Source organism: Ursus arctos, unplaced genomic scaffold (genome assembly GCF_023065955.2).
Source record: "Ursus arctos isolate Adak ecotype North America unplaced genomic scaffold, UrsArc2.0 scaffold_1, whole genome shotgun sequence".
In the NCBI taxonomy this organism is placed as follows: domain Eukaryota; kingdom Metazoa; phylum Chordata; class Mammalia; order Carnivora; family Ursidae; genus Ursus; species Ursus arctos.
The window spans coordinates 63,969,436-63,991,900 of NW_026622763.1; the positions used below are offsets into that span (position 1 = coordinate 63,969,436).

General features: G+C 38.2%; 2 protein-coding genes and 1 pseudogene across 6 annotated transcripts in view; 2 read left to right on the forward strand and 1 right to left on the reverse strand.

The window, feature by feature from the left end:
- Positions 1–11,890, forward strand: part of ITGAV (integrin subunit alpha V) — a 99,143-nt gene extending 87,253 nt beyond the window's left edge. For 2 of the 4 annotated variants that reach the window (XM_026492377.4, XM_026492378.4), the window contains exons 25-30: positions 274–432; positions 1,652–1,762; positions 6,903–7,016; positions 7,118–7,225; positions 7,797–7,919; positions 8,176–11,890. In XM_026492377.4, coding sequence (XP_026348162.2) covers positions 274–432; positions 1,652–1,762; positions 6,903–7,016; positions 7,118–7,225; positions 7,797–7,919; positions 8,176–8,271 — 711 coding nt within the window. In that variant the 3' untranslated portion in view covers positions 8,272–11,890. Of the gene's footprint in view, positions 1–273; positions 433–1,651; positions 1,763–6,902; positions 7,017–7,117; positions 7,226–7,796; positions 8,094–8,175 lie in introns of those variants that run through there. The other 2 variants (XM_057303301.1, XM_057303302.1) reach the window with 1 other exon arrangement.
- A 2,901-nt stretch (positions 11,891–14,791) lies between these two features.
- Positions 14,792–22,200, reverse strand: LOC113248150 (tRNA selenocysteine 1-associated protein 1-like; annotated as a pseudogene).
- The window catches only part of FAM171B (family with sequence similarity 171 member B), a 61,778-nt gene continuing 61,343 nt past the window's right edge, over positions 22,031–22,465 (forward strand). For both annotated transcript variants that reach the window (XM_026492374.4, XM_044381350.3), the window contains exon 1: positions 22,031–22,418. In XM_026492374.4, the coding sequence (XP_026348159.1) occupies positions 22,199–22,418 (220 nt within the window). In that variant the 5' untranslated portion in view covers positions 22,031–22,198. The remainder of the gene's footprint in view (positions 22,419–22,465) is intronic.

A 22,465-nucleotide genomic window follows, 5' to 3' on the forward strand; every position in this document is an offset into this window, starting at 1 on the left:
TCAAAATTTTTTTTCTGTAGGAAGAAAATTTTCTATGCCATCTTTCATTTAAAAACTTTTTCGTATTTTCCTCTTGTTTATATTTTCATCCGGACACATACTGCCCTATAATAGAGACAAACGTTGAGTTTGATCTCCTTTGCCTGGTAATGATCATGTTGTAATGTCAGAGCAACTATGGAACCTCTGCTATTATTCAGATCCTTTGCTAGTGATTCCTAAAGTTGATGTAGATTTTTGGTCAGAGTATTTACATTTTCTTTTCCCCATTAGCTGAGAAACAATGGTCCAAGTTCATTCAGCAAGGCAATGCTAAATCTTCAGTGGCCTTACAAATATAACAATAACACTTTGTTATACATCCTTCAATATGATATTGATGGGCCAATGAACTGCACTTCAGATATGGAGATCAACCCTTTGAGAATTAAGGTAATGTGCTTAATAGCAACTTTTATTGTGATGATATTTAGTGCTTTTCTTTTTAAATCTATGAGAGAAATGCATGAAATAAAACATTTATTTATTTATTTTTAAAGATTTTATTTATTTATTTGAGAGAGAAATATCATGAGCAGGGAGAAGGGTAGAAGGAGAAGCAGACTCCCCGCTGATCAGGGATCCTGATGTGGGGCTCTGTCCCAGGACCCTGGGATCGTGACCTGAGCCGAAGGCAGATACTTAATCAACTGAGCCACCCAGGTGGCCAAAATAAAACAATTATTTTAATATAAACCCACTGTACAAAAATATTTTACTTCATAACCAGTACACTAAGGATTAAATTGTTTATTTGTATAACAAGGATTAATTCCTTACTCCAAGAAGTCCTAATGAATCATATATTTATGGAGAGACCCAGTTTGGCTTTGGTTCCATTGCATTGTGGTTTATCCACATAATACTGTGTCAGTGGTGTTTTGTTGTTGAAATTTTTTTTTTTAAGATTTTATTTATTTATTTGACAGAGATAGAGACAGCCAGCGAGAGAGGAAACACAAGCAGGGGGAGTGGGAGAGGAAGAAGCAGGCTCATAGTGGAGGAGCCTGATGTGGGGCTTGATCCCGTAACACCGGGATCACGCCCTGAGCCGAAGGCAGACGCTTAACCGCTGTGCCACCCAGGCGCCCTTGTTGTTGAAATTTTTGTCTTTGGAAAAAGATCTAACATTTTACTTAACCTGGCTCTATTGACTTCCATGACTTAGAAAAATGTCATTTTGTGGAATTCTGTACTTTTGGAGACAGCCCTCTCCATCCTAGCACACATATTTGGATAAGAAGCTGTTGCCCAATTTGGACCAAGGAGAGTTAAGAAAACAGAACAAAAGTTTCTTTTGAGATGATATATACTCATGATTGACACTCATCACAGATGTGCACCGTGAAATTTCAGGCTGTTTCCCTGTTAATCAGCCTCCCCCCTAGCTGTGCAAGGGAGAGGAAAATCATGGCTAGACAGAGGTAACTTTACACATATCAAAGACTCTAATCTTTATTCTCTGTGCTTACTTTCCACCACTATTAAGTGGTGAAGTTGTCCTAACGCATTTTCAGTCACCGTGTTTTAATCACATGTAGCAGTTTATGCCAAAATGTCAATGCAAAATGTTTTCCACTATTATACACAACCAGTTTCTCTGTAACCCTAGATCTCAAATTCACAAACCGAAAAGAATGACACAGTTCCTGGGCAAGGTGACCGGAACCATCTCATCACCAAGCGGGATCTCACCCTCAGTGAAGGAGATATTCACACTTTGGTAAGCGCCACTTCAACAACAAGCACTTTAAACATTTAAAAATATGTGATTATAGAACTGATGCCAAAGAACATTTCAAAAATAACAACAGCTGTGCTTGGAAGAACTACATATATTTTTATACTATTCACTCCTCTTACTTGCCTTGTTGCTAGTCAAATTAACGCTAGATTTGCTTCAAACGATCTATCTTTGTGGATTGCTAATAATAGTATTTTATGTTCCAGTTTATTTTCCGGCTGTACTCTAACTGACCTCTTTCTTGACCTCATCCTAATCTTGGAGGCTTTAGTGCAATATTGCAAGAAAAACCCAGGGGCCCTAAACAAAAATATATTACAAGAATAGTTAGCATTATGAACAACTTTTGTTGAGTCAGACTGTGTAATGACTATAACGTTATAAAGCGGCTTATCATTTAAGTTTTTGAAATTTAACAGATCTGTAAACCATCAGCTAGCGGGGAAGCCGGTATAGTGTTTATATTCATTAGCGAGCACCAGTTACATTCACATCACCAAATTCCATAGGTCTTCTTAGTTTTCATCCACCTCAACTCTTCAGTGACTTTTGGCACAATTAATCACTTCTTTCTTTGTGAAACACTCCTCGTTCACTTCTAAGACACTACTCTCTTGGTTCTTCACCTGTCACAACTAGCTACTTCTTAATCTTCGTTTCCAGACCTTTAATTCTATAGAGTATTCCAGGGCTCACATCTCAGATTTCTTACGTGCTCCACATACATTCATTCATTAGAACTGTGCCGTCCAGTATTATTGACACCAGACACATTTCAAGTAGCCACACGTGGCTACTACTTTGGGAAGCAGAGATATCTCCATACTGATGATTTCTATCATTGTAGGAAGCTCTAATCAGACAATGCTATACTAGAGGACGTGATTCACTCTCATGGTTATAAATACTATCTCTGTGTGGGTGACTTCGATTTATATTCCTAACCTGATGCTATGCATTAAACTCCAGACTCCATTATCCAACTGCCTACTTGAACTCCTCTTAAATATTTAATAGTAATCTTAAACTTAATTCCAAGAACGTACCCCTGAGTTTTCCCAATTCTGTTCGTTCGTTCGTTCTTTCTTTCTTTCCTTTTTTTTTTTTTAAGATTTTATTTATTTGACAGAGAGAGACAGCGAGAGAGGGAACACAAGCAAGGGGAGTATGAGAGGGAGAAGCAGGCTTCCCGCTGAGCAGGGAGCCTGATGCAGGGCTCTATCCCAGGACCCTGGGTCATGACCTGAGCCAAAGGCAGATGCTTAATGGTTGAGCCACCCAGGCGCCCCGCAACTCTGTTCTTCCTGCAATGTTCTGCATTTTAGTAATTCTCTGTCTACTTGGGAACTGTGCTTGACTCCTTTTTCTCTCAAACCTCACGTCCTATATATTAGCAAATTCTATCAATATCTACTTTCAAATTACCCTGCATCTGGCCCCTTCTCAGCAGCTATACCACTGCTACCGCCTCACCCAGGCCACCTTCCTCTCTCACTTGGATTATTGCCAGACTTCTAGTTGGAATCCATATTTGTCTTTTTCTCCACTACAGTTTATTTGCCAAACAGGAGCCATAGTGATCCTTTTGAATGGAGAACAGGTCATGTTGCTCCAGTGCCTTCCCATCTAAGTCAGAGAGGAAGCCAGGGCACGCAAAGCCTTGAAGCCCAACAAGATCAAGGCCCTTACAACTTGCTGGCTACATTTCCTCTCCTTACTCTGCTCCTTGTATTTTGGCCACTTTACTTTTCATTGAACAGACATCCCCAAATATGTTTCTATATCCAGGCTTTGAAAATTATTCTCCCATCTACCCGGAATGCTCTTTATCCAGATAACCCTGTGGCTTATTTTCCCGTCTCCTTCCAGTGTTCTTAAATGGCAGATTATGACAGGACTTCCCTGACAAACCCATGTGAAATAGAAATTACTTTTAACCCGCACCCCACTTTTTGATCCTGTACTCTCTCCTCCTATAGAACTACATTAAAAAAAAAATTTGAGATAAACCTTACATTATGTAAAATTCACCATTTTAACCATTTTAAAGTATACAATTGAATGAGTTTTAGTGTATTCACAACATTGTGCAATCACCACCATTATCTAATTCCAAAACATTTTCATCGCTTCAAAGAGAAATACTGTATGCATTACACAGTGATTACCCATTCTTGCCTGCTACCTCTCCCGGGCAACCACTGATCTGCTTTCTATCTCTAAGGATTTGTCTATTCTGGACATTGCATATAAATGAAATCATACAATATGTGGCCTTTTGTGTTTGGCTTCTTTGACTCAGCATAGTATTTTTAAGATTCACCATGTTATAGCATGTAGTAGTACTTCAGTCATTTTTTATGGGTGAATAATATTCCATTCTATGGATATATGACATTTTGTTTGTCCATTCATTGGTTGACGAACATTTAGATTGTTTCTACTTTTTCTTTATTTTGATATACCATTACATATCTTCTTAGTGCCATTATGAGCATTCATGTACATGTTTTTATGTGGACATGTTTTCAGTTCTCTTAGGACTAAACCTAGGAGTGCAATTGGTAGGTCATATGGGAACTCTTTTTAACTTTTGAGAAACTACCGAACTTTTCCAAAGTGGTTGCACCATTTTACATTCTCAACCAGCAATGTATGAGTATTTCAATTTTTTCACATTTGCCATCACTTGCTATTGCTTTAAAAAAAAAGAGTCTTTTTATTTTGTTTTATGGTCATCCTTGTCGGTGTGGAGTGGTATCTCATTGTGGTTTTATTTGTGTTTTCCCTGATGACTAACGATGTGGAGCATCTTTTGAGTTGCATATCTTCTTTTGAGAAATGTCTCTTCAAATCCTCTGCCCGTTTTTGTTTGTTTGTTTAAATTTTATTTATTTATTTTAGACAGAGAGCAGGGGGGAGGAGCAGAGGGAGAGGGAAAAGGAGGGGGAAAGAATTCCAAGCCCTCTCCACTGAGCATGGAGCCCAACACAGGGTTTGATGCCGTGACCCCAAGATCATGACCTGAGCTGAAACCAAGAGTCAGTTACTCAACCAACTGAGCCACCCAGGCTCTCCATTTTGCCCATTTTTAAATTCGGTTGTTTGCCTTTGTTGTTAAGTCGTAAAGAGTTCTTTATATATTCTGGATACTTCCCTTTTCAGAGCTATTATTGCACATATTTTCTCTCATTCTGTAAGTTGTCTTTTCACTTTCTTGATAATATCTCTTTGATGCAAAAAGTTTTCAAATTTGAAGAAGTTCAGATTTGTCAAGTCTCTTTTCTTCTTTTGTTGCTTCTACTTTTGCTGTCACAGTTAAGAAACCATTGCCTAACCTGAGATCCTGAAAATTTACACCTAAGGTTTTTAGTTTTCTAAATTGTATACTTTTGACTCTTACATTGATCTATACATGTATCTTTATGCCAGTACCAAATTGTTTTGATTATTATAGCTCTGCAGTAAATTTTGAAATTGGGAAGTGTAAGTCCTCCAACATTTTCTTCCTTTTCAGGATTGTTTTAGCTATTTGGGGTTCTTTGCAATTCTGTCTGAATTTTAGGATCAGCTTGATCATTTTTACAGAAAAGGTAGTTGAAATTTTGGTAGCAGTTTTATTGGATCTGTAACAATTTAGGAATGTTGTCATCTTAATAATTTTAAGTCTTTCAGTTCTTGAACATGAGATATCTTTCCATTTATTTAGGTCTTCTTTCATTTCTTTCAAAAATATTTTGTACTTGTAAGTGTATGCAAGTCTTACACTTTCTTGGTTAAATTACTTCTATGTATTTCAGTCTTTTGGGATGCTCTTTGAAATAGAATTGTTTACTTAATTTCATCTTCAGAATTTTCATTACTGTTATATAGAAATACAAGTTATTTATATATCATCAATCTTGTGTTCTGTGTCTTTTCTGTACTTGTTTATTAGTTCCAGTAGTTTTATTGTGGATTCTTTACTGTTTTTTGTATGTAGGATCCTGTCATCTGTGAATAGAGATAGCTTTACTTCTTCTTTTCCAATTTGGGTACCTTTTATTTAGTTTTTTTTCTTGCTTAATTGTACTGGTAGGGCCTTCTGAACAATTTGAATAAAAGTGTCACGAGTGGGCACTGTTGTCTTGTTTCTGATCTTAGAAGGAAAGTATTTGTTCCTTCACCATTAAGTATGATATTAGTTACCGGCTGTCACAGATGCCCTTCCTCAGGTCAAGGAAATTTGGTTATTCCTCATCGTCAACTGGAAGTACCACTTACTAGATAGCATTGTTGTGACTATGCATGTGACAGGTCTAATGCAGTTTGACCAGAACATTACGAGGAGGTCATTATTTCCTATCTTTGACTGCCTGCCTTCCATTTACTGATAAAAACAGTGAATGTAGCAAAGACCATCAGCATGCCGCTTGATTTTTACAGATCTGACATGGAGTAGCTGTTTAAGATTGATTCTGTTTCTTTTTCTTTTCTGTAGGCATATTATGATCTGATTTTTATGTCCTACCATAATCATCATGCTCTGGGTTTACCTAAAGAATATTAACTTCTAGAAAAATGTTGACTTCTAGAATCCTAGAATATTCTAGAAGAATTGATTTCTGGCCATAAAAATGTATCTTTTAATATTTAGATCTTATCCTTATATAACAAATCACATTAAAACCAACCCCTTTATGCAACTAATGAATCATTGAACACTACATCAAAAACTAATGATGTACTATATGTTGGCTAACTGAACATAATAAAAAAAAAAAAGAAAGAAAACCAAACCTTTATTTTTATTTATTTATTTTTTTAAGTAGGCTCCATGCCCAGTATGGAGCCCAATACAGGGATTGTCCTCACAACCCTGAGATCAAGACCTGAGCTGAGATTGAGTCCAGTGCCTAACCAAGTAATCCACTCAGGCGCCCCAAAACCAACCCCTTTTAACAAAAAGCATTCATAGACTCCACTATTAGCCTATCATTTTAAACATTATTCTTATAAGGGCAAAAGAGTCTGGATCATCTCTTTAGCTTTCACATAAAACAGCTAAAATGTCTACTTTTCATATGTTGAAGAGATGATAGAAAGACCTTTTCTTATAAGTAAAGAATTTGTTTTCCAGGGTTGTGGAATTGCTGAGTGCTTGAAGATTGTCTGCCAAGTTGGACGACTAGACAGAGGAAAGAGTGCCATCCTGTATGTAAAGTCCCTGTTGTGGACTGAGACCTTTATGAATGTAAGTAGACCGATAACAGTATTTGCCAGTCTATCCATTTTCTCCAAGACATGAAAAAGGCCTCACATCTAGGAGATCATTTCGCTGTTATTTCCATACAGAAAGAAAACCAGAATCATTCGTACTCTCTGAAGTCATCTGCTTCTTTTAATGTCATTGAATTTCCTTATAAGAATCTTCCAATTGAGGATATCTTCAACTCCACATTAGTAAGTCATTGATTTGGGGAAATGGAATAAATCCATTCAGTTCAATGCCATAGATATTTTTTTATTTTATTTTAAATAATGACACCTTAACTATTTTGATAATTTAAAAGTTATTTGATAGGCCTATATCCTAGTTTAATATTATTTTTCTCCCTCATCCCAGAATTATTAAAGGTGGGCGTTTTACTTTAGCATCCCTATGTAAGAGATTTCATGGGAGGGAATTTGGGGAGTTTTTCCCCACAAAGTTAGAAAGTTGGAAATTAACTATAATAGATGAAGGCTAAAGATTTTAAAGATCTATAATTTGAGGATTAAAAATGGGACTAATACATCAAAGCTGGATTTGATTATTTAAAAATCACTTCAGAGGTACCTTGAAGTTAACGTGCTGTTGGGAATTTTATGTGCATACATGCACGCGATCAATACCAAATATATAGTCACAGATTATCATATACAAGAAAGGAAAATGTGAATACCATTAAAACAAAATGTATAGGCATTCAGACATTTGTTGAGTGATTCAGTGAACTATTTTTAAAACTCAAAACCTTTTTCCCCCCAACAGGTCACCACTAATGTCACCTGGGGCATTCAGCCCGCTCCCATGCCTGTGCCCGTGTGGGTGATCATTTTGGCAGTGCTAGCAGGATTGCTGTTACTGGCCGTTTTGGTATTTGTAATGTACAGGGTAAGTAATGGATTTAGGAAGAGCAGGAGGGAGGAGAAGCCGAAGGAAAGGGTAAGGGAGGAAGGGAAAGAAGGAAGAATAGAAAAGAAGGGGAGGAAGAAAGGGAACTTTATGATGCATGACGAGCACCGTATATTTGAAGGGAGAAAAGTTGTATGAAGTGCCCCTCACATTTTCTCGGTGATAATGCATCACTTAGTACTTTTAATTTTCTTCCCTGATGTGGCGGTAATGTTAGTTTGTCTTCAACTAACAGATGGGCTTTTTTAAACGTGTCCGGCCACCTCAAGAAGAACAAGAAAGGGAACAGCTTCAACCTCATGAAAATGGTGAAGGAAACTCAGAAACTTAACTGTGATTTTTAAGTTATGCTACGTCCTAACCCATTAGAATTACCAACTTCCTTATAGGTTTCAGTTTCTTTCTCGAGGAATAAAATTCCAAGACTGTACTGCTGATGGTGCCCGTTGGTATTAACCACAAAACGAGAGCAATATTTGTCAGCCTTTTTGTAATAATTAAGTTTGGACGTACGTGTGATACACACCCACTGACTTGTGTTTTTATTATTTAAATAACAAAATTTCAAGTGATAGTTCTCCAATGTACATAAGACAGGTAGTGCCTGAGTTACCACTTTATATAAAATAGTACCTCCTACAATTACTGTTTCTGATTTTGTATGTTGATTTTGTTTGTTGTTGCTTTTGTTGTTTTAAAGCAATCCGTATTTGGACCTTAAGATCCACCTCTTTTGTACAGGAACTTATTGTTAGTATACATTACACTACAGTTGAGTTTTTAAGCTACTAACTTTATAACTGCATGAACTTGGATTTTAATATTACCTGTGTGGTAGAACTTTAAAAAAAAAAAAAAAAGCATGATCCATCCAAATTCTTTCCTGTAAGAGCAAAGATACAGTATTTTTAATATGAAAATTGGGTTCATGCTATTACATTTTTATTTCTGTTTAATCCAGTCTGTTTCCTTACATTTCAATTTGTATGTTTAGGTTCTATTTCAAATCCTTTAAGCCAACCTATACTAAAAACTCTATGATCAAAAATGCCTCTTTTGTGTAATAGTTTAATTTCCACTAATCATCATCATGCTTAAAGCCATAAGCAGCTGGAAATCATTTCCAAAGTACTTGTATTCCGTTGTGTTAGTCTGGCTATTTACAATATACACACAAAAAAAGCATTTAAATTAAAAGACTGTAGTTCTTTGATAGAGTTGCTTATTAGTGGTATGCTCTTAGAGCAAGAATTTTTAGTTGGGATTAATTTATTTTCTTTCCTATATATGTATTCTTTATATTTCCAAAACTTTACTGAGAATGGGCTAAGATCAATGAGGAGTCTTTACAAATTACAGGAACCTGCATCCAAACTTCCAACCCCATGAAAAATGCTTGGAATTGAAATTCTTAAAGTAGCTTGCTGGTTTCCTTCTAGCAATAGCATGATGCTACTCAGGTGGGTATTACCTTAGTTTAAGCAAGGTATCATGTGTAAAACCAGTCTCAGCTATCAAAATAACTTATAAAAGTTACTTTTATAAACAATTCAGGTTATTGGGAGCCTTTTAAAACTTTTGTAGTTTTATTAAAATAAATTACTTTTTTAGGATTTTTATATAAAAATTGCGCAGGTGGCACGTTGTAGTTTTATATGCCTGTCGAGTGATGATTCTTCTAGAGGAATATGTGATTTATTCACAGTTCCTCGAGGTCTGGGAATGACTTAATTATACCTATTTTTGTGCAATTACATCATGTTATGCTTTAGAAATTGAGAGTTTAATAGGTTTTTAACAGCTGTCCTCATTAGGCAATGATAAATATTTCCCTTAAATAATTGAATATTTTTCTATGTTTTAAAAAGAATTGAAATTTATCTTGCGTATCTTGTGTTCTAATTCCTTACACAAGTGGCCAAGCTAGAGTGTGTTCATAAAACGGAGGGATGTGAGTTATATATGTTAGAACATGACAAGACCCTGTATTTAGCTTTAATGAATCTCAAAATTCATAGGTTTGTAGTATAGATTTTATTAATAGCTTAAAAGATCTTAGTCATATGCAATAAAAGTATTTTTATTACCAGTTAAGTCTAAAGTTTTTTTAAGAAAAAATATTTTTATCCTAGGGTCTGCCATCAAACAGTCACTAAGTTGACAACTTTCACTACCTGTTTTCCCACCTAATAGTGGTCATCCCTGAAAGTATATGTTGGATAGAAATTCACTCTTTAAAAAAAAAAAATGTTACTGTTTGCTTTTGCATGGTCTGTTCCTTTTATGGCCTCAATCTCAAGGTATAATCTTGTAAGGGAGACTGAAGGATGTTGTTGTTGGAAGCATGATCTTTTAAGTTCCCTTTTATGAAATGTAGTTTTAAGCAATAGTATTTTCTTTTAAAAAATGAATATGTGTATCTCTACAAAAATACAGTAGAAGAATGATTTGGAAGCTTATGCTTTGAGAAAATGTTTGGGAAAATGTTGATATTCTTTTTACCCTAAAGCAGCATGTGAATGTATTTGGTTAAAATGTCAAATAATAGTTCAATGAAAACTGTTTTAATTTCCAAGCATTTTAAATACTAGTGTGTCTATGATTTATTGAGAATTAAAATCCATTTTGAGTGTAAAATTTTAATAATCTGATCAGTTTGAAAAAACATGAGTGAGATAGAGAGTATTTAAAGCATTTAATATTCGTAAGAAGTATTGATACTGTTGTCGATTTCTTATGTAGGCTTTTATTTCAGAATTGATATTTTGAGAAACATTTGTGTGAGGGATATTCTTTCTTTTTTTCTCCTTTACCTTTCTCTTGTGATGAGTTATTATTATAATTGTGATATAGGTCTTCATAATTCTGAAGTGTAGAACAATTAAAACTTTAATGCCACAATTTTACCTGTGTTATGAAACTACTACTTCATAATAAATTCTCATCAATACTTCATATAATGAGAAAATTAAAGTATTAATAAAAGAGACTGTACTTACACTGACTTCCTTAAGAGGGCTGTGGAAGACTTTAGATAGCTAATGATGACCCCAAGAGATATTTAAGTGGCAAAAGTACATTATATAATAGGTCAGCTGCTTCTTATAAGGCAAACAATCTGTAAGTTGATAGACACTTCTTTGTTGCAGAGCATAGTGCCAGGCTTGGAGAAGAATAAGTCATTTTTGAAATACATGTGTATGACCATTGCCTATCTCAATGTCACTTTGTATGTACTCTTGGGTAGTTTGTGTATGTGGTAGTTTGGTAAATAAAAAAAAATGTAAAATTCAGAAATTGAATATAGGATCAAAAATGGCAAAATAACTTAATACTCTGTGTTTTGGAGACTAGCCCTTTTAACTTGTTGGTAGGCTAGTTTGAACAATGAACCCCATACACAAATGCTTGTATTTCATTGTAATTTCTGATATATAATGAACTTCTTGGGAGAGGTACCAAATCCTTGATTTTTGTTGTCATTGTTCTCAAGTGCAATATAACAATGTAACCAAACCTAGGTAATTTTCAGAGTCATTGTTAATTTAGTAAACCTAATCTAAACAGAGATTTAAATTTATTAGAATTTTGGTTAGTAAGAAGGAGGGATTCTTCTATGGATATACAAATGAAGTTATTTACCCCTAAAAGGTACATTCTACATTTTATTTTAGGCTGGACATGACTTATTCCCTTCTAGTTTTGAAACACTTCGAAATATCTTAAACTAACTTGGAAGCTATATATATCAAATTAATTTGCTACCTAATAACATAGTAATTTTCTTTGTTTGCTTCTCTTATGATCACCCACATTGGGTGAGACATAAAACGTGTGTTTTCTAAAATTTGTCATTTGCTGACTTGAGTTAGTGAAAACTGGTACAGTGTTCTGCTTAGTTTCCAATGTGTAACTTGTGTGTGTTCAATAAACTTGAGCGTATGGTGCCACTTTTGTGTATGGACTTTATATTTTTCTCTGTGACATTTTGTTTTTTAATCACATGAGCCAGCAATAATGTACTAAAAGGTTGACCTCAAAGAGGTGCCTCTCTGAAAATCTGAATTCCTCAAGAGTGTTAGTTATTTGAAAAAAAGTAACACAAAAAGAGCCAAAGGAACCTAATGTTAAAATACACCAATTACAAATCACAGAATCATAGACATTTTAAAGTTTAAAAAGGGTTTCCAGTTCCAATAATGGCAGGACAGCTTTTATCAGAAGACAATGGTAAGTGATGAACAAAATAAGAAGGGGAAAAAAAAAACTTTTTTGAAAACACTGAAGTTAGCAAAAGCAGGCAGAAACTGGAGGGGATTTGACTCTTATTAAAGAGGGGAACCACCTTTTTCCTGAAAGTTACTTCCTTTTGCCTAGAATGCAAGCAGAAAAGGGCCCTCATTTCCTGGAATGATGGGACTGTCATCATGACTAAAAATTGAGGAAAGAAAGGAGCCACATTGTGGAAGGAAGGAATGTTTTCCCCTCAAATCCTTTTCTGACCCTGACCATGACTCTAGTCTGGTGAGACTCCAAGGGGCTGAAAAGGAAAACAGCAGATGGACGGTTGGAAGAGATGAACAGATATTTCAGCCACTATCTACTGTAGGAGAAATGAGATTGGAGTTTGAGTGTTACCCAGTGACAGGTGCTCAGAAACACCCAGTCTTTCCATCGAAACCTTGGAGGATCTATGCCTCAGAAATAAATACTATATACCAAGATTGATTGCTTAGCCCTCGGATGAAGAGCAAAGTATTGGCCCACCCTAACAAAGCATAAAACCAAGCGTCCACAAATCAAAGGTGATCCATTTGTAATTCATTTTCTCCTTTAGGCAGTTACTTTGAGAGGAAGACGACACCACCTATAAAGACTGCAATGTTCCATCCACAGTGTCATGCATGTGTGTCTGTGTGTGTGAATGGGAAGAAAAGAAAATGTTACCCATAGTTTGAAGGGGGAAAAAAGAGTCAATCGAAAGAGACCCACAAAAAATTTAGCAGGTGTGACTTTAAGTAACAATGATAAATATGTTAAAAACTCTAGAAAAACATGAAAATTACGGGCATTTCAGAAGAGATTGGAAATTAATAAAGGACTCGAATGGAAATTCTAGAACTAAAAAATGATGTATCTGAAATCAGAAACTCATTGGAGGGGGATTAAAAGTAGACAGAAGGAAGAATCCGTGAATTTAGAGAGCAACAATTCATCTAAACTGAAGCACCACACGGGAGCGGGGCAGGGAGCGGGGCAGGGTGGCGGTGGTGGTGTGGATTACAGAACAAAACAGCCTCAGGGACTGGCTCTATCTAGGTGTAAAAGAAAAGGAGTCAGAGAGGAGAGTGAAAATGGGAGAGACAAACTAACTTAAAAACAAAAAGTTGCCAAATTTGGTAAAATGTAACAACTGTACAGTTGTGGAAGTTCAGTGAATCCTAAACAGGACAGTCACAGAAGAACATCTACGTGCATCATGTTCCAACAGTTAAAAACCACAAGTTAGAGTTTACCTCACCCCTACATACTGGTAATGATGCCCAGAGTTCATTCCTTGTCCAAATTCATACTGGCAGGATTAGAACTAAAGCTTATAATTCAAATTCCTAGTCCTGGGTGCTTTCTGCTGTGCAAGACTGCCTGGATTACTAGTGACCCTTTATCAAATAGACTTGTTACTATCTAGTGGGTAGGCTGGGATGCTGGAATATTAGTTGATGCAACACCAATACGTTTCCAAGTAATATTTTTATTCACTTTCTGAACTGTTCTGAATTGCCTATATTTACATGGTTTGATTTCCTTTTGCACCCTGGTTCACTTCCCTTGTCAGCCCTATTTCCTGAAAAATAACAACTATATAAATTGGTGTTGTTTTAATAAAAGGAGCATTTAGATTTTGAACTTGAACTTTACACAGTAATTTACCTTCATGTTATTAAAAAAACTAATTTGTTTCAAAGTAATTAATCTCAAAGATCTTCTATACCATTTCTCAGATGTTGGAGTGTCAAAATGGAATCTTTAGGGATTGCTTTTTAGCCAATTTTGTATTCAGAATATTAATTAATGACTACAAGGTTATTCACAAAAAGTACTAAATGATCTATATTAGTAGTACTTAATTTGGAGAATTATGTTCTCCACCCGAGTAATAGAAATTATTCTTGATCTTGTGTAAGATTCAAGGTAAGTTTCCCACTGGAGACAAGAAGGTTGGTGTCTTATAAATTTTCTTAAATTTTTTAACTTTTTAAAATACTTATTTAATGAATTTATATAATTAAGGACAAGAAACACAAGAGTGGGGTTGGAGCTTGCACATCGATGGTTACCTGAAATGCCACGGAGGAAATTGCCCACTCTGACATACGGCCGGTAAGCCAGATATTCTGACTGTACTGTTACTGACTTACCTGCCTGTCACCTGAGAAGGCCTCTACACCTGAGCTTTAGTAACTGTTGAATCATATGATCCACTTTGGTTAATAATCCTAAACTGTCTTTATCCCCAGGAGTGTGGGTAGCCCTACCTGAGTAAATGATTCTTGTTCCAAGAAATACAAATGCCAGCCTTGTTCAACCCTCTTCAATAGTTGGTCCCTTGGTTTTCAAACTCAAATGAAATGGTTCATTATTAAATGAAGACAGCAGTATTGCAGGAATAGTCATAATTTAAGGAACAGTTGATTACTGATACCTTAAAAATTTTATTTCCAAAAAGGTAAAAGTTCTTGCAATAATTTGTTTAAAAAGGATTCTGTCTTCTCCCTCACATCGTTCATTCTGGGTAGTCCTTTGTCCTGGCGATGTCATGGTGGGGTCTCTAAAGACACAATGTACAGGGACTACCAGTGACAGTCTCTGGGTGCATCGTACAGCTCCTTACTCTGCTCCGTCAACTCCTCGGTGGCCTCAGCCACACCCGGCTATGGCCTGGGGTCATTAGGTGCATTGTCTCCAACTTCTTCACGTGTCTGTGTGGTGCTCCGCGGAGAGCCATTTTGGGGGTAACTACAGCTGTTGTTGCCTGTGTTCTAGTCCTACCTCCACCAGACACGGTAGTTCTGGTGCTGCTGCTAACACTAGTTATAGCTATCAATGCACATCTGATTGTATTCCACCAGCTTCATATGGCTCACCTTAGTGATTGCCATGCTCAGAAGTGCTGGTGTGGCCCCCAGTCCTGCTGTGCCCTGGCATTCTGTCAGACTTTGCTTCTGTTGCAGTTCGTCCATGAATTCCATAAAACCAAAACCCTTAGACATACTGTCTGATCCCAGACCACCTTGTCTCCCCAACAGCAGAGGTGGACGCGGACAATCAACCATACAACACACCACCATCCACATCTGGAGTCAGCTGCTCCCCCCCCCAAAAAAAGAAAGGGAGTACACAGGGCTATTATCTGGTTATTTCCCATAAGTGGCATAGTTTAGTTTAAAATGTTTTGCAGGTGTGGCTCCTGAAAGATGTTTCCCATTAATTTTATGGAAACTCTTTTCAGCTGTGGCCAAATCTGTGCCTTCCCACAGAGCAGTAGTCAGCTGGGATGCCGGCGAGGCTAGCTCCGTACTTTAGTCTTGGTTTTCAGGACTGTTTTGGCTCTCTGGGGGTCCCATGCAACTCCAAGTGAATTTTAGAATCAGTTTGTCAACTTCTGCAGTTTGTCATCTCAGATTCTGATGAGGATTGTGTTGATTTTATAGAGCAATGTGGAGAGTTCTGTGGTTTTCTTTCTTCTTTTTTTTTCTTTTTCGCTTTTTTTTAAAAATTGAGGTATAATTGACATTTAACATTATATTAGTTCCAGGTGTACAACATAATGACTGGATATTTGTATGTATTGCAAAATGACCATCACACTAAGTCTAGTTGGCATCTGCCAGCATGCATAGTTACTATATATTTTATAATATATATTTTTATAAATTTTTATAAATATATATTTTTAATGACTTTTAAGATTATTCTCTTAGCAACTTTTAATCATGCAATACAGTATTTCACTATAGTCACCATGCTATACATTATACCCCCATAACTTATTTATTTTATAACTGGAATATGTAACTCTTGACCCTCTTCACCCATTTCTCCCACCCTCCACCCCATATCTCTGGCAACCACCAATCCATTCTCTGTATCTATAAGCTTGGTTTGTTTTTATTTAATTCCACATATAAGTGAGATCATAAGGTATTTCTTTCTCTGTCTGACTTATTTCATTTAGCATAACACCCTCAAGATCCACCCATGTTGTCACTAATGGCAAGATTTCATTCTTTCTTATGGCTAAATAGTATTATATTGTGCGTGTGTAACACATTTTCTTTGTCCATTCGTCCACTGAAGAACACTTACTTCCAGTACTGTGTTTATTAGACGTGGTAAGAGTGGGCATCTTTGTTTTGTTACTAATCTTGGAGGAAAAGCTTTCAGCTTTCACTATTGAGTATGATGTTAGCTGTGGGCTTGTCATATATGCCTTTATCATATTGAGGTATATTTCTTCCATATCTGATTCATTGAGAGTTTTTGTTTTTTTCGTGAAAGGGTGTTAAATTTTGTCAAATGCTATTTCTGCATCTATTCAGAGGCTCATATGATTTTTATCCTTCGTTTTGTTAATGTGGTAGATCATGATGACTGATTTGTGGATGGTGATGGATTTGGTGGTAGGAAGCCTGGTGCATGAGTCCAAGGAGCCGGTCCTGGACCCTGGGTCCACTCGAGCCTGAGTGCATGGGTGCTGGCCTAGTGCTGTGGTGGCCCTAGAGACTGGGGTCGCAGGGACCAGTCTGGCACTGGAGCAGTCCTGGAGTTCTGGGGACATGGGGTCTAAACTGGAGGCTGCATCTGAAGGTGCTGGCCTGGTGCCCGGGGGGCTAGCCTTGCACTAGCACAAGCCTGGGTTCTGGGACTACACGGGTAGATTCTTTCCATTGATAGTATTCCCCTCCTCCCCCCCCCCCCCCAGAATTATTTGCCTTCCTCTATTTTCTCTTATCCAATCTTTCTTACATCAAAAGCAATGTATTAGATACAGATTACACACACATATGCAGTAGCTCCTCATTATTCATGACTGCATCTTTCTGAATTAGCCTATTTGCTGAAATGTATTTGTAACCCCCACATCAGTACTTTCATGGTTATTCATGGAAATGTGCAGAGCAGTGAAAAATTTGAGTTATACAACATTCACATTCCCAGCTGAAGTCAAACAAGGTGATGCTCTTCCTTCTTTCAGTTCTCATAGTAAGTGTCCTTTTGGCCATCTACTTAGTGCCATTTTTTTTTCAGCTTTGTACTTTCCATTAGTTATTTTGTTGTTTCAAATGGCCCCTGGTTACCATGCTGAATGCTCTGTCGTGTTCCTACGCCCAAGAAGGCTGTGATGTTCCTTACAGAGAAAGTATATGTGTGACATAGTTTCTTTCAGGCATGAGGTATAGTGCTATTTGCTGTGAGCTCAATGTTAATAAACTAACAATACACAATAAATAAGGTGTCTTTAAACAGAAACACACATAAAACAAGTTATGCATTGATTAGTTGATGAAAATGTTGTGACCAGAGACTCACAGGAACCTAACTCTGAATTGTATATGTATATTTATTTACCCATTTTCTGATGTAGGACCAAGATTGTTTTTAAGTATCTAACCACATTCTAGGGTTTGAAGTCATAAACTACAATTACAATACAACTCTATTATTTGCAGATACAACTCTTAGGAGCTATGGTTCAGCAGTTGTTAATTTAGTATTTGCAGTCACTTTATAAAACATATAACATGAAATTTTATATGCATTATAAAATACATATAAATAAAACAGACCATACTTAATATTAACAAAAGAAGTGTCTGACATTTACTAAACAGTTTCTATAGCAAGAAATTAAGTATTTTTATATATGATTTCATTTTGTTGTCTCCTTGAGGCTCTATTATTTCTCCCATTATACAGCTGAGAAATTGAGGCCTAGAATATTGGTAAATCCCATACCTGTGTGGGGGACACCAGAGAAGTCTGATTTCAGGGCCTTCCTCCATTAACCAACAGTTCTGCTTCTTAACATTGATGTATTGATTTGATTAAGAAAGCAAACAACAACCAGTGTTATGCATTGGGGAGGAGCTGGAGATGGAGTGAACATGATGGCCCTGGTCCTGTGGCCTGTCCTAGCCTCACATACACTAGAGAGGATATAGGCAAGTTACTATCCATTTTAAGTAATAGAGTTCTATTGTTTAGAAAAGGGGAAATACGAGGTGATGTGAAAGCTCATGGAAGGGGCACTTAATCAAAGCTAAGGGTGTCAGGAAGTGTATTCTGGAGGAAGTAATGTCTAAACTAACTCTTCATGCTCTATGGAAGCTTACCAGTTCAAGAGGTGAGGGAATAGAGCTCCAGGTAGAGGAAATCAATATGTGAAGGTCTAGGGGCAACCCAAATAAGTCTAGTTCAATGTAATACAAGAAATCCCTTTTCTCTCTCTCTGGTTCTCTCCCTCTCTGCAGTGCTGTGTGTGTGTGTGTGTGTGTGTGTGTGTGTATGTGTGTGTTTACGTAGCAAATATTAAAAGATGAGCCTGGGTCATTGGAGGATAGGTTGTAAATTGCTTTTTAATTCTGTTAGGGATTGTGGACCTCATGTTAAGAGCAATTGGGAGGTACCAGCAGATCTTAGGCAGATCTCTAATATGTATATGGTAGTATACTTTGCTTTCTGATGGCACTGGCATCTTCCATTCCTTTGTAAAACACACTGACAGGTAACACACACGCAGTTAGCAGGATACACGTTCCTGAATGTTTGCTTGGCTCGGCTCCCCCAGTTGGTTTGTGTGTGTGCCAAATGTCAGTTATGTTTGTTCCTAAACTTGTTTTTGCCAGTTCTATGTATTTTAAAGAATACATGAATGAAATATAAATCTAAACAAAGTGTATTTTTCTATGAAAACAAAGTTTAATACTAAATGGGTGAAAAAATTGTAAAATTTGGGAAAAAAATTTAAATAGAAAGATTTGGCACTCAGATTGCTTGTCAAGAGTGTTTAAGAACTCCTTCCACTTAAACTGCAAATAATAGAGTTGTATTGTAATTGTAGTTTATGACTTCAAACCCTAGAATGTGGTTAGATACTTAAAAACAATCTTGGTCCTACATCAGAAAATGGGTAAATAAATATACATATACAATATATATTTTAAGATAAATAAAATCTTAAAATAAATTTTAAGATAAAATAAGCCGTTTAAAGCGTATTTAAGATATACTGATATTTTTTTGTCTCTTGACCAATGTTTTTTGATTCCCTACTAGCCTTGGTTGTGTCAGATAATATGGCTTCTGTATATTGCACAGAAATTAGGCATAAGCTATATGAGTATTAGAGCATTAAAAATCATCTAAAAGCCATCTTGATAGACAAAGCTTATTTCTTTAAACAGTCCATATTATTGAAGGATTTGATGTCCGCCCTCTACTGGGGCAATGAAATCAGTGGCTTTGCCCCTGGAAGGTCGGTTTCTAACATATTAAAGAAGACTTGGCCACCATAAGGCAGATGACAGAAATCCTGGCCATGTTCCTTTCCTTCTGATCTGCCAATCAGGTTTTTGGAGCTGTTTCCATTTTCTCCTTTCCTCTCTCCAGGAGCGGAGGTAACTTGGAAGAAAATGCAACAAAAACAGCTTGATGAGGCTACTAAAGGCTCTCTGCATTCAGCCTCCCACCCAGTAGCTCCTGCTCGTATAGGCGAGGCGAAGCCGTGATGGAACAATGGTGTTTAGTGTGAGGGGCCTCACGCTGGCATCTATTTTCCAAAACTTATGTAGCTCACATAGTTCTTTTTTGTCTAAAAATCACTAAAAAACAATGCAAACTCATGTAAAAGTTTCCAAAGGTGCAGAAAGATGAAGTCACACGTTACTAGGGCAGCCTTGGGCAAGACAGTAGCCTCTCTGGTCCTCAGTGTTTCCATTTGCTAAACAGGATAATGAAAGCTCTTTTGTAGGATTGCTCTGAGGATACAGTGAGATAATTTATATAAAATGCCTATTATTATTAATTATTATTTTCTTTGTGGTTATATAAATACTATTTTCATATCCTTGAGCAAAGAATAAATTTCCACTGCTGCGAAGTTCGTTTTTTTTCCAGGAAGTTGGAAACACCTGGAGGAACATGCAGAAAAATGGTGAGTGTGGGGGTGCCTGGGTGGCTTAGTCGGGTAAGCAGCTGCCTTCGGCTCAGGTCATGATCCTATGGTCCTAGGATCAAAGCCTTGCGAAAGGCTCCATGTTCAGTGGGGAGTCTGCTTCTCCCTCTCTCTCTGCTGTTCCCCCTGCTTGCGCTTGCTCTCTTTCTCTCTCTGTCAAATAAATAAATAAAATCTTAAAAAAAAAAAAAAGTAAAAAAAAAAATGGTGAGTGTAGAAAGGGACGATACAATCAGCCAAATCAGCTAAATCAACTGTGATGATAAATGATGTGACGTCACAATCAGATCACATTTACAATATACTAGGAGATGTCCCGAGTGTCCACAGCCACTCCGAATGCAAAGAGTCCACAAGTGAACACGCAGGTCCTCTCATCTATTCTGCAATCCATATGACCAGTTAATCTTGATGATGCCATAAGTAGCTACCCAAGATCTCAGTCTGACAATGTGGGTGTCTTACTGGACCCACCCATCTTTCTCCTTATTCCTTCCCCACCCAATCAACCATCTCTGCTGATTCTAGCCCTAAATACTGAATCTCCCATGCCTTTCCTCTCCTTTCGAGTGTCACTTCAGCATATCCTCACCGCTTTTGGGAACACCTCTAAACTGGTCTCCTCTCCTCCAATTTCTCCTTCCGTAATCCATCTTCCATACTGAGAGCAAAGTGATCCTGCTAGGCTGACTGGTACCAAGTCCCTTCCCCTGATTGGTTTCTTCCACTTCATAATCACTTGCAGTGTAAATTTCAATTTCCTTATGTAGCCAGCGGAGTTAGTACAGGAGTTAACCTAAATGAAGTGCTTAAATAGTGCCTGGACACAGTAACTTCTATAGAAGTGTCTGCTATTAATTTTTTTTTAATGACCTCATTTTCATTCTCCTTTTCAATCTAAAACACTGTCACTCTGTCGTAATCATTGCTCACAATTTTCCAAGCACATGGTGCTATTACACACCTCTGGGCTTCACACACACACACGCGCGCGCGCACACACACACATGCTGCTCCAGTTTTAGACCACCTGCTTGCACCCATGTATGTGTGGAACTCTCATTCTATATAACCCCACCTCCCCCGGTGTTTCATAGTGCGCTTCCATACACCATATAATTTCTTCCAAATTCAGTGCAATTCATAGTATGTTTCCAGTGGCAACCACCACACTGGATGGTAATTTGCTTATATATTTCTCTGCCCTAACAGGTAGGAGCTCCCAGAATGCAGGGATTTATCTTGCTTATTTGAAGCCCCTGAGTAAACGCCAGCACATAGTAAACAGCTGGTACTCATTTAGGAAATGTTTTTTGAACAAATGAAGAGTGTATGCTACAATCAGACAAATGTAATTAAGAATATTTGAGAACGCAGAAATTCCCATTTGAGCAGAAAGAGGAAGTTTAGTTCAAATCGGTACAACTGCAGTTTAATTGTTAACCAATCATGGCTGTGATGCAGCGAAGCCTGTGCGGCTAAAAGGTCCCGACTAATTGATCGGTGGGTGCGCGTTAAGTGTTTTAGGAGCGTGATCAACACACCACCTTCTCCTTTACTTGGGGGTCAGGTGGTGGGAATTTTATTCACATTTCTGCAAAACTTCCTGGTGTCTCCGTAGGCCTGGAGGATCTGAACGCCGACCAGCCCCCAGAAAGGTTCTTCTTTGTCATTTACCTTCGGATGCCGCCCCCCGGCATTGCCCCCCGGCACTGCGCGGAGCCGGCGCCCTCGGAGCAGCTCCGCCGGGGGTGACAGCTGAGCCGCGGCCCGAGGCTCGGTGCTCGCCCCGCCCCGCCCCGCGCATCACGTGCGCCAGGATGCTAACTTCCCCCTCCTCCCCCTCCCCCTTCCCCTCCGCCGCCTCGCCGGCCTCCCTCTCCTGGTGAGGGCGTGCGAAGCAGACCGCGCGAGCGGGGCGAGGGAGCGAGGAGCGAGCGGGCGCTGCCGGAGCCCGCAGCCCGGGCGTCCGCGGCCGCCGGGAGCCCCGCAATATGCCGCCGCGGCCCTCTGGCTCTCGGCCATGGCGAGGCTTAGCCGGCGCGTCCCTTGTACCCTGCTGCTCGGCCTGGCCGCGGTGCTGCTGAAGGCGCGGCTGGTCCCCGCGGCCGCTCGAGCCGAGCTCAGCCGCTCCGACCTCAGTCTCATCCAGCAACAACAGCAGCAGCAACAACGGCAGCGGGAGGAGGCGGAGGAGGAGAGGCCGGAGGTGCCGGCGGCATCCTCCACCGCTACTGTTCCAGGTAGGTCCCGGCAGCCCGGCCTGCCTTCCCATCACCGCGATGGATCT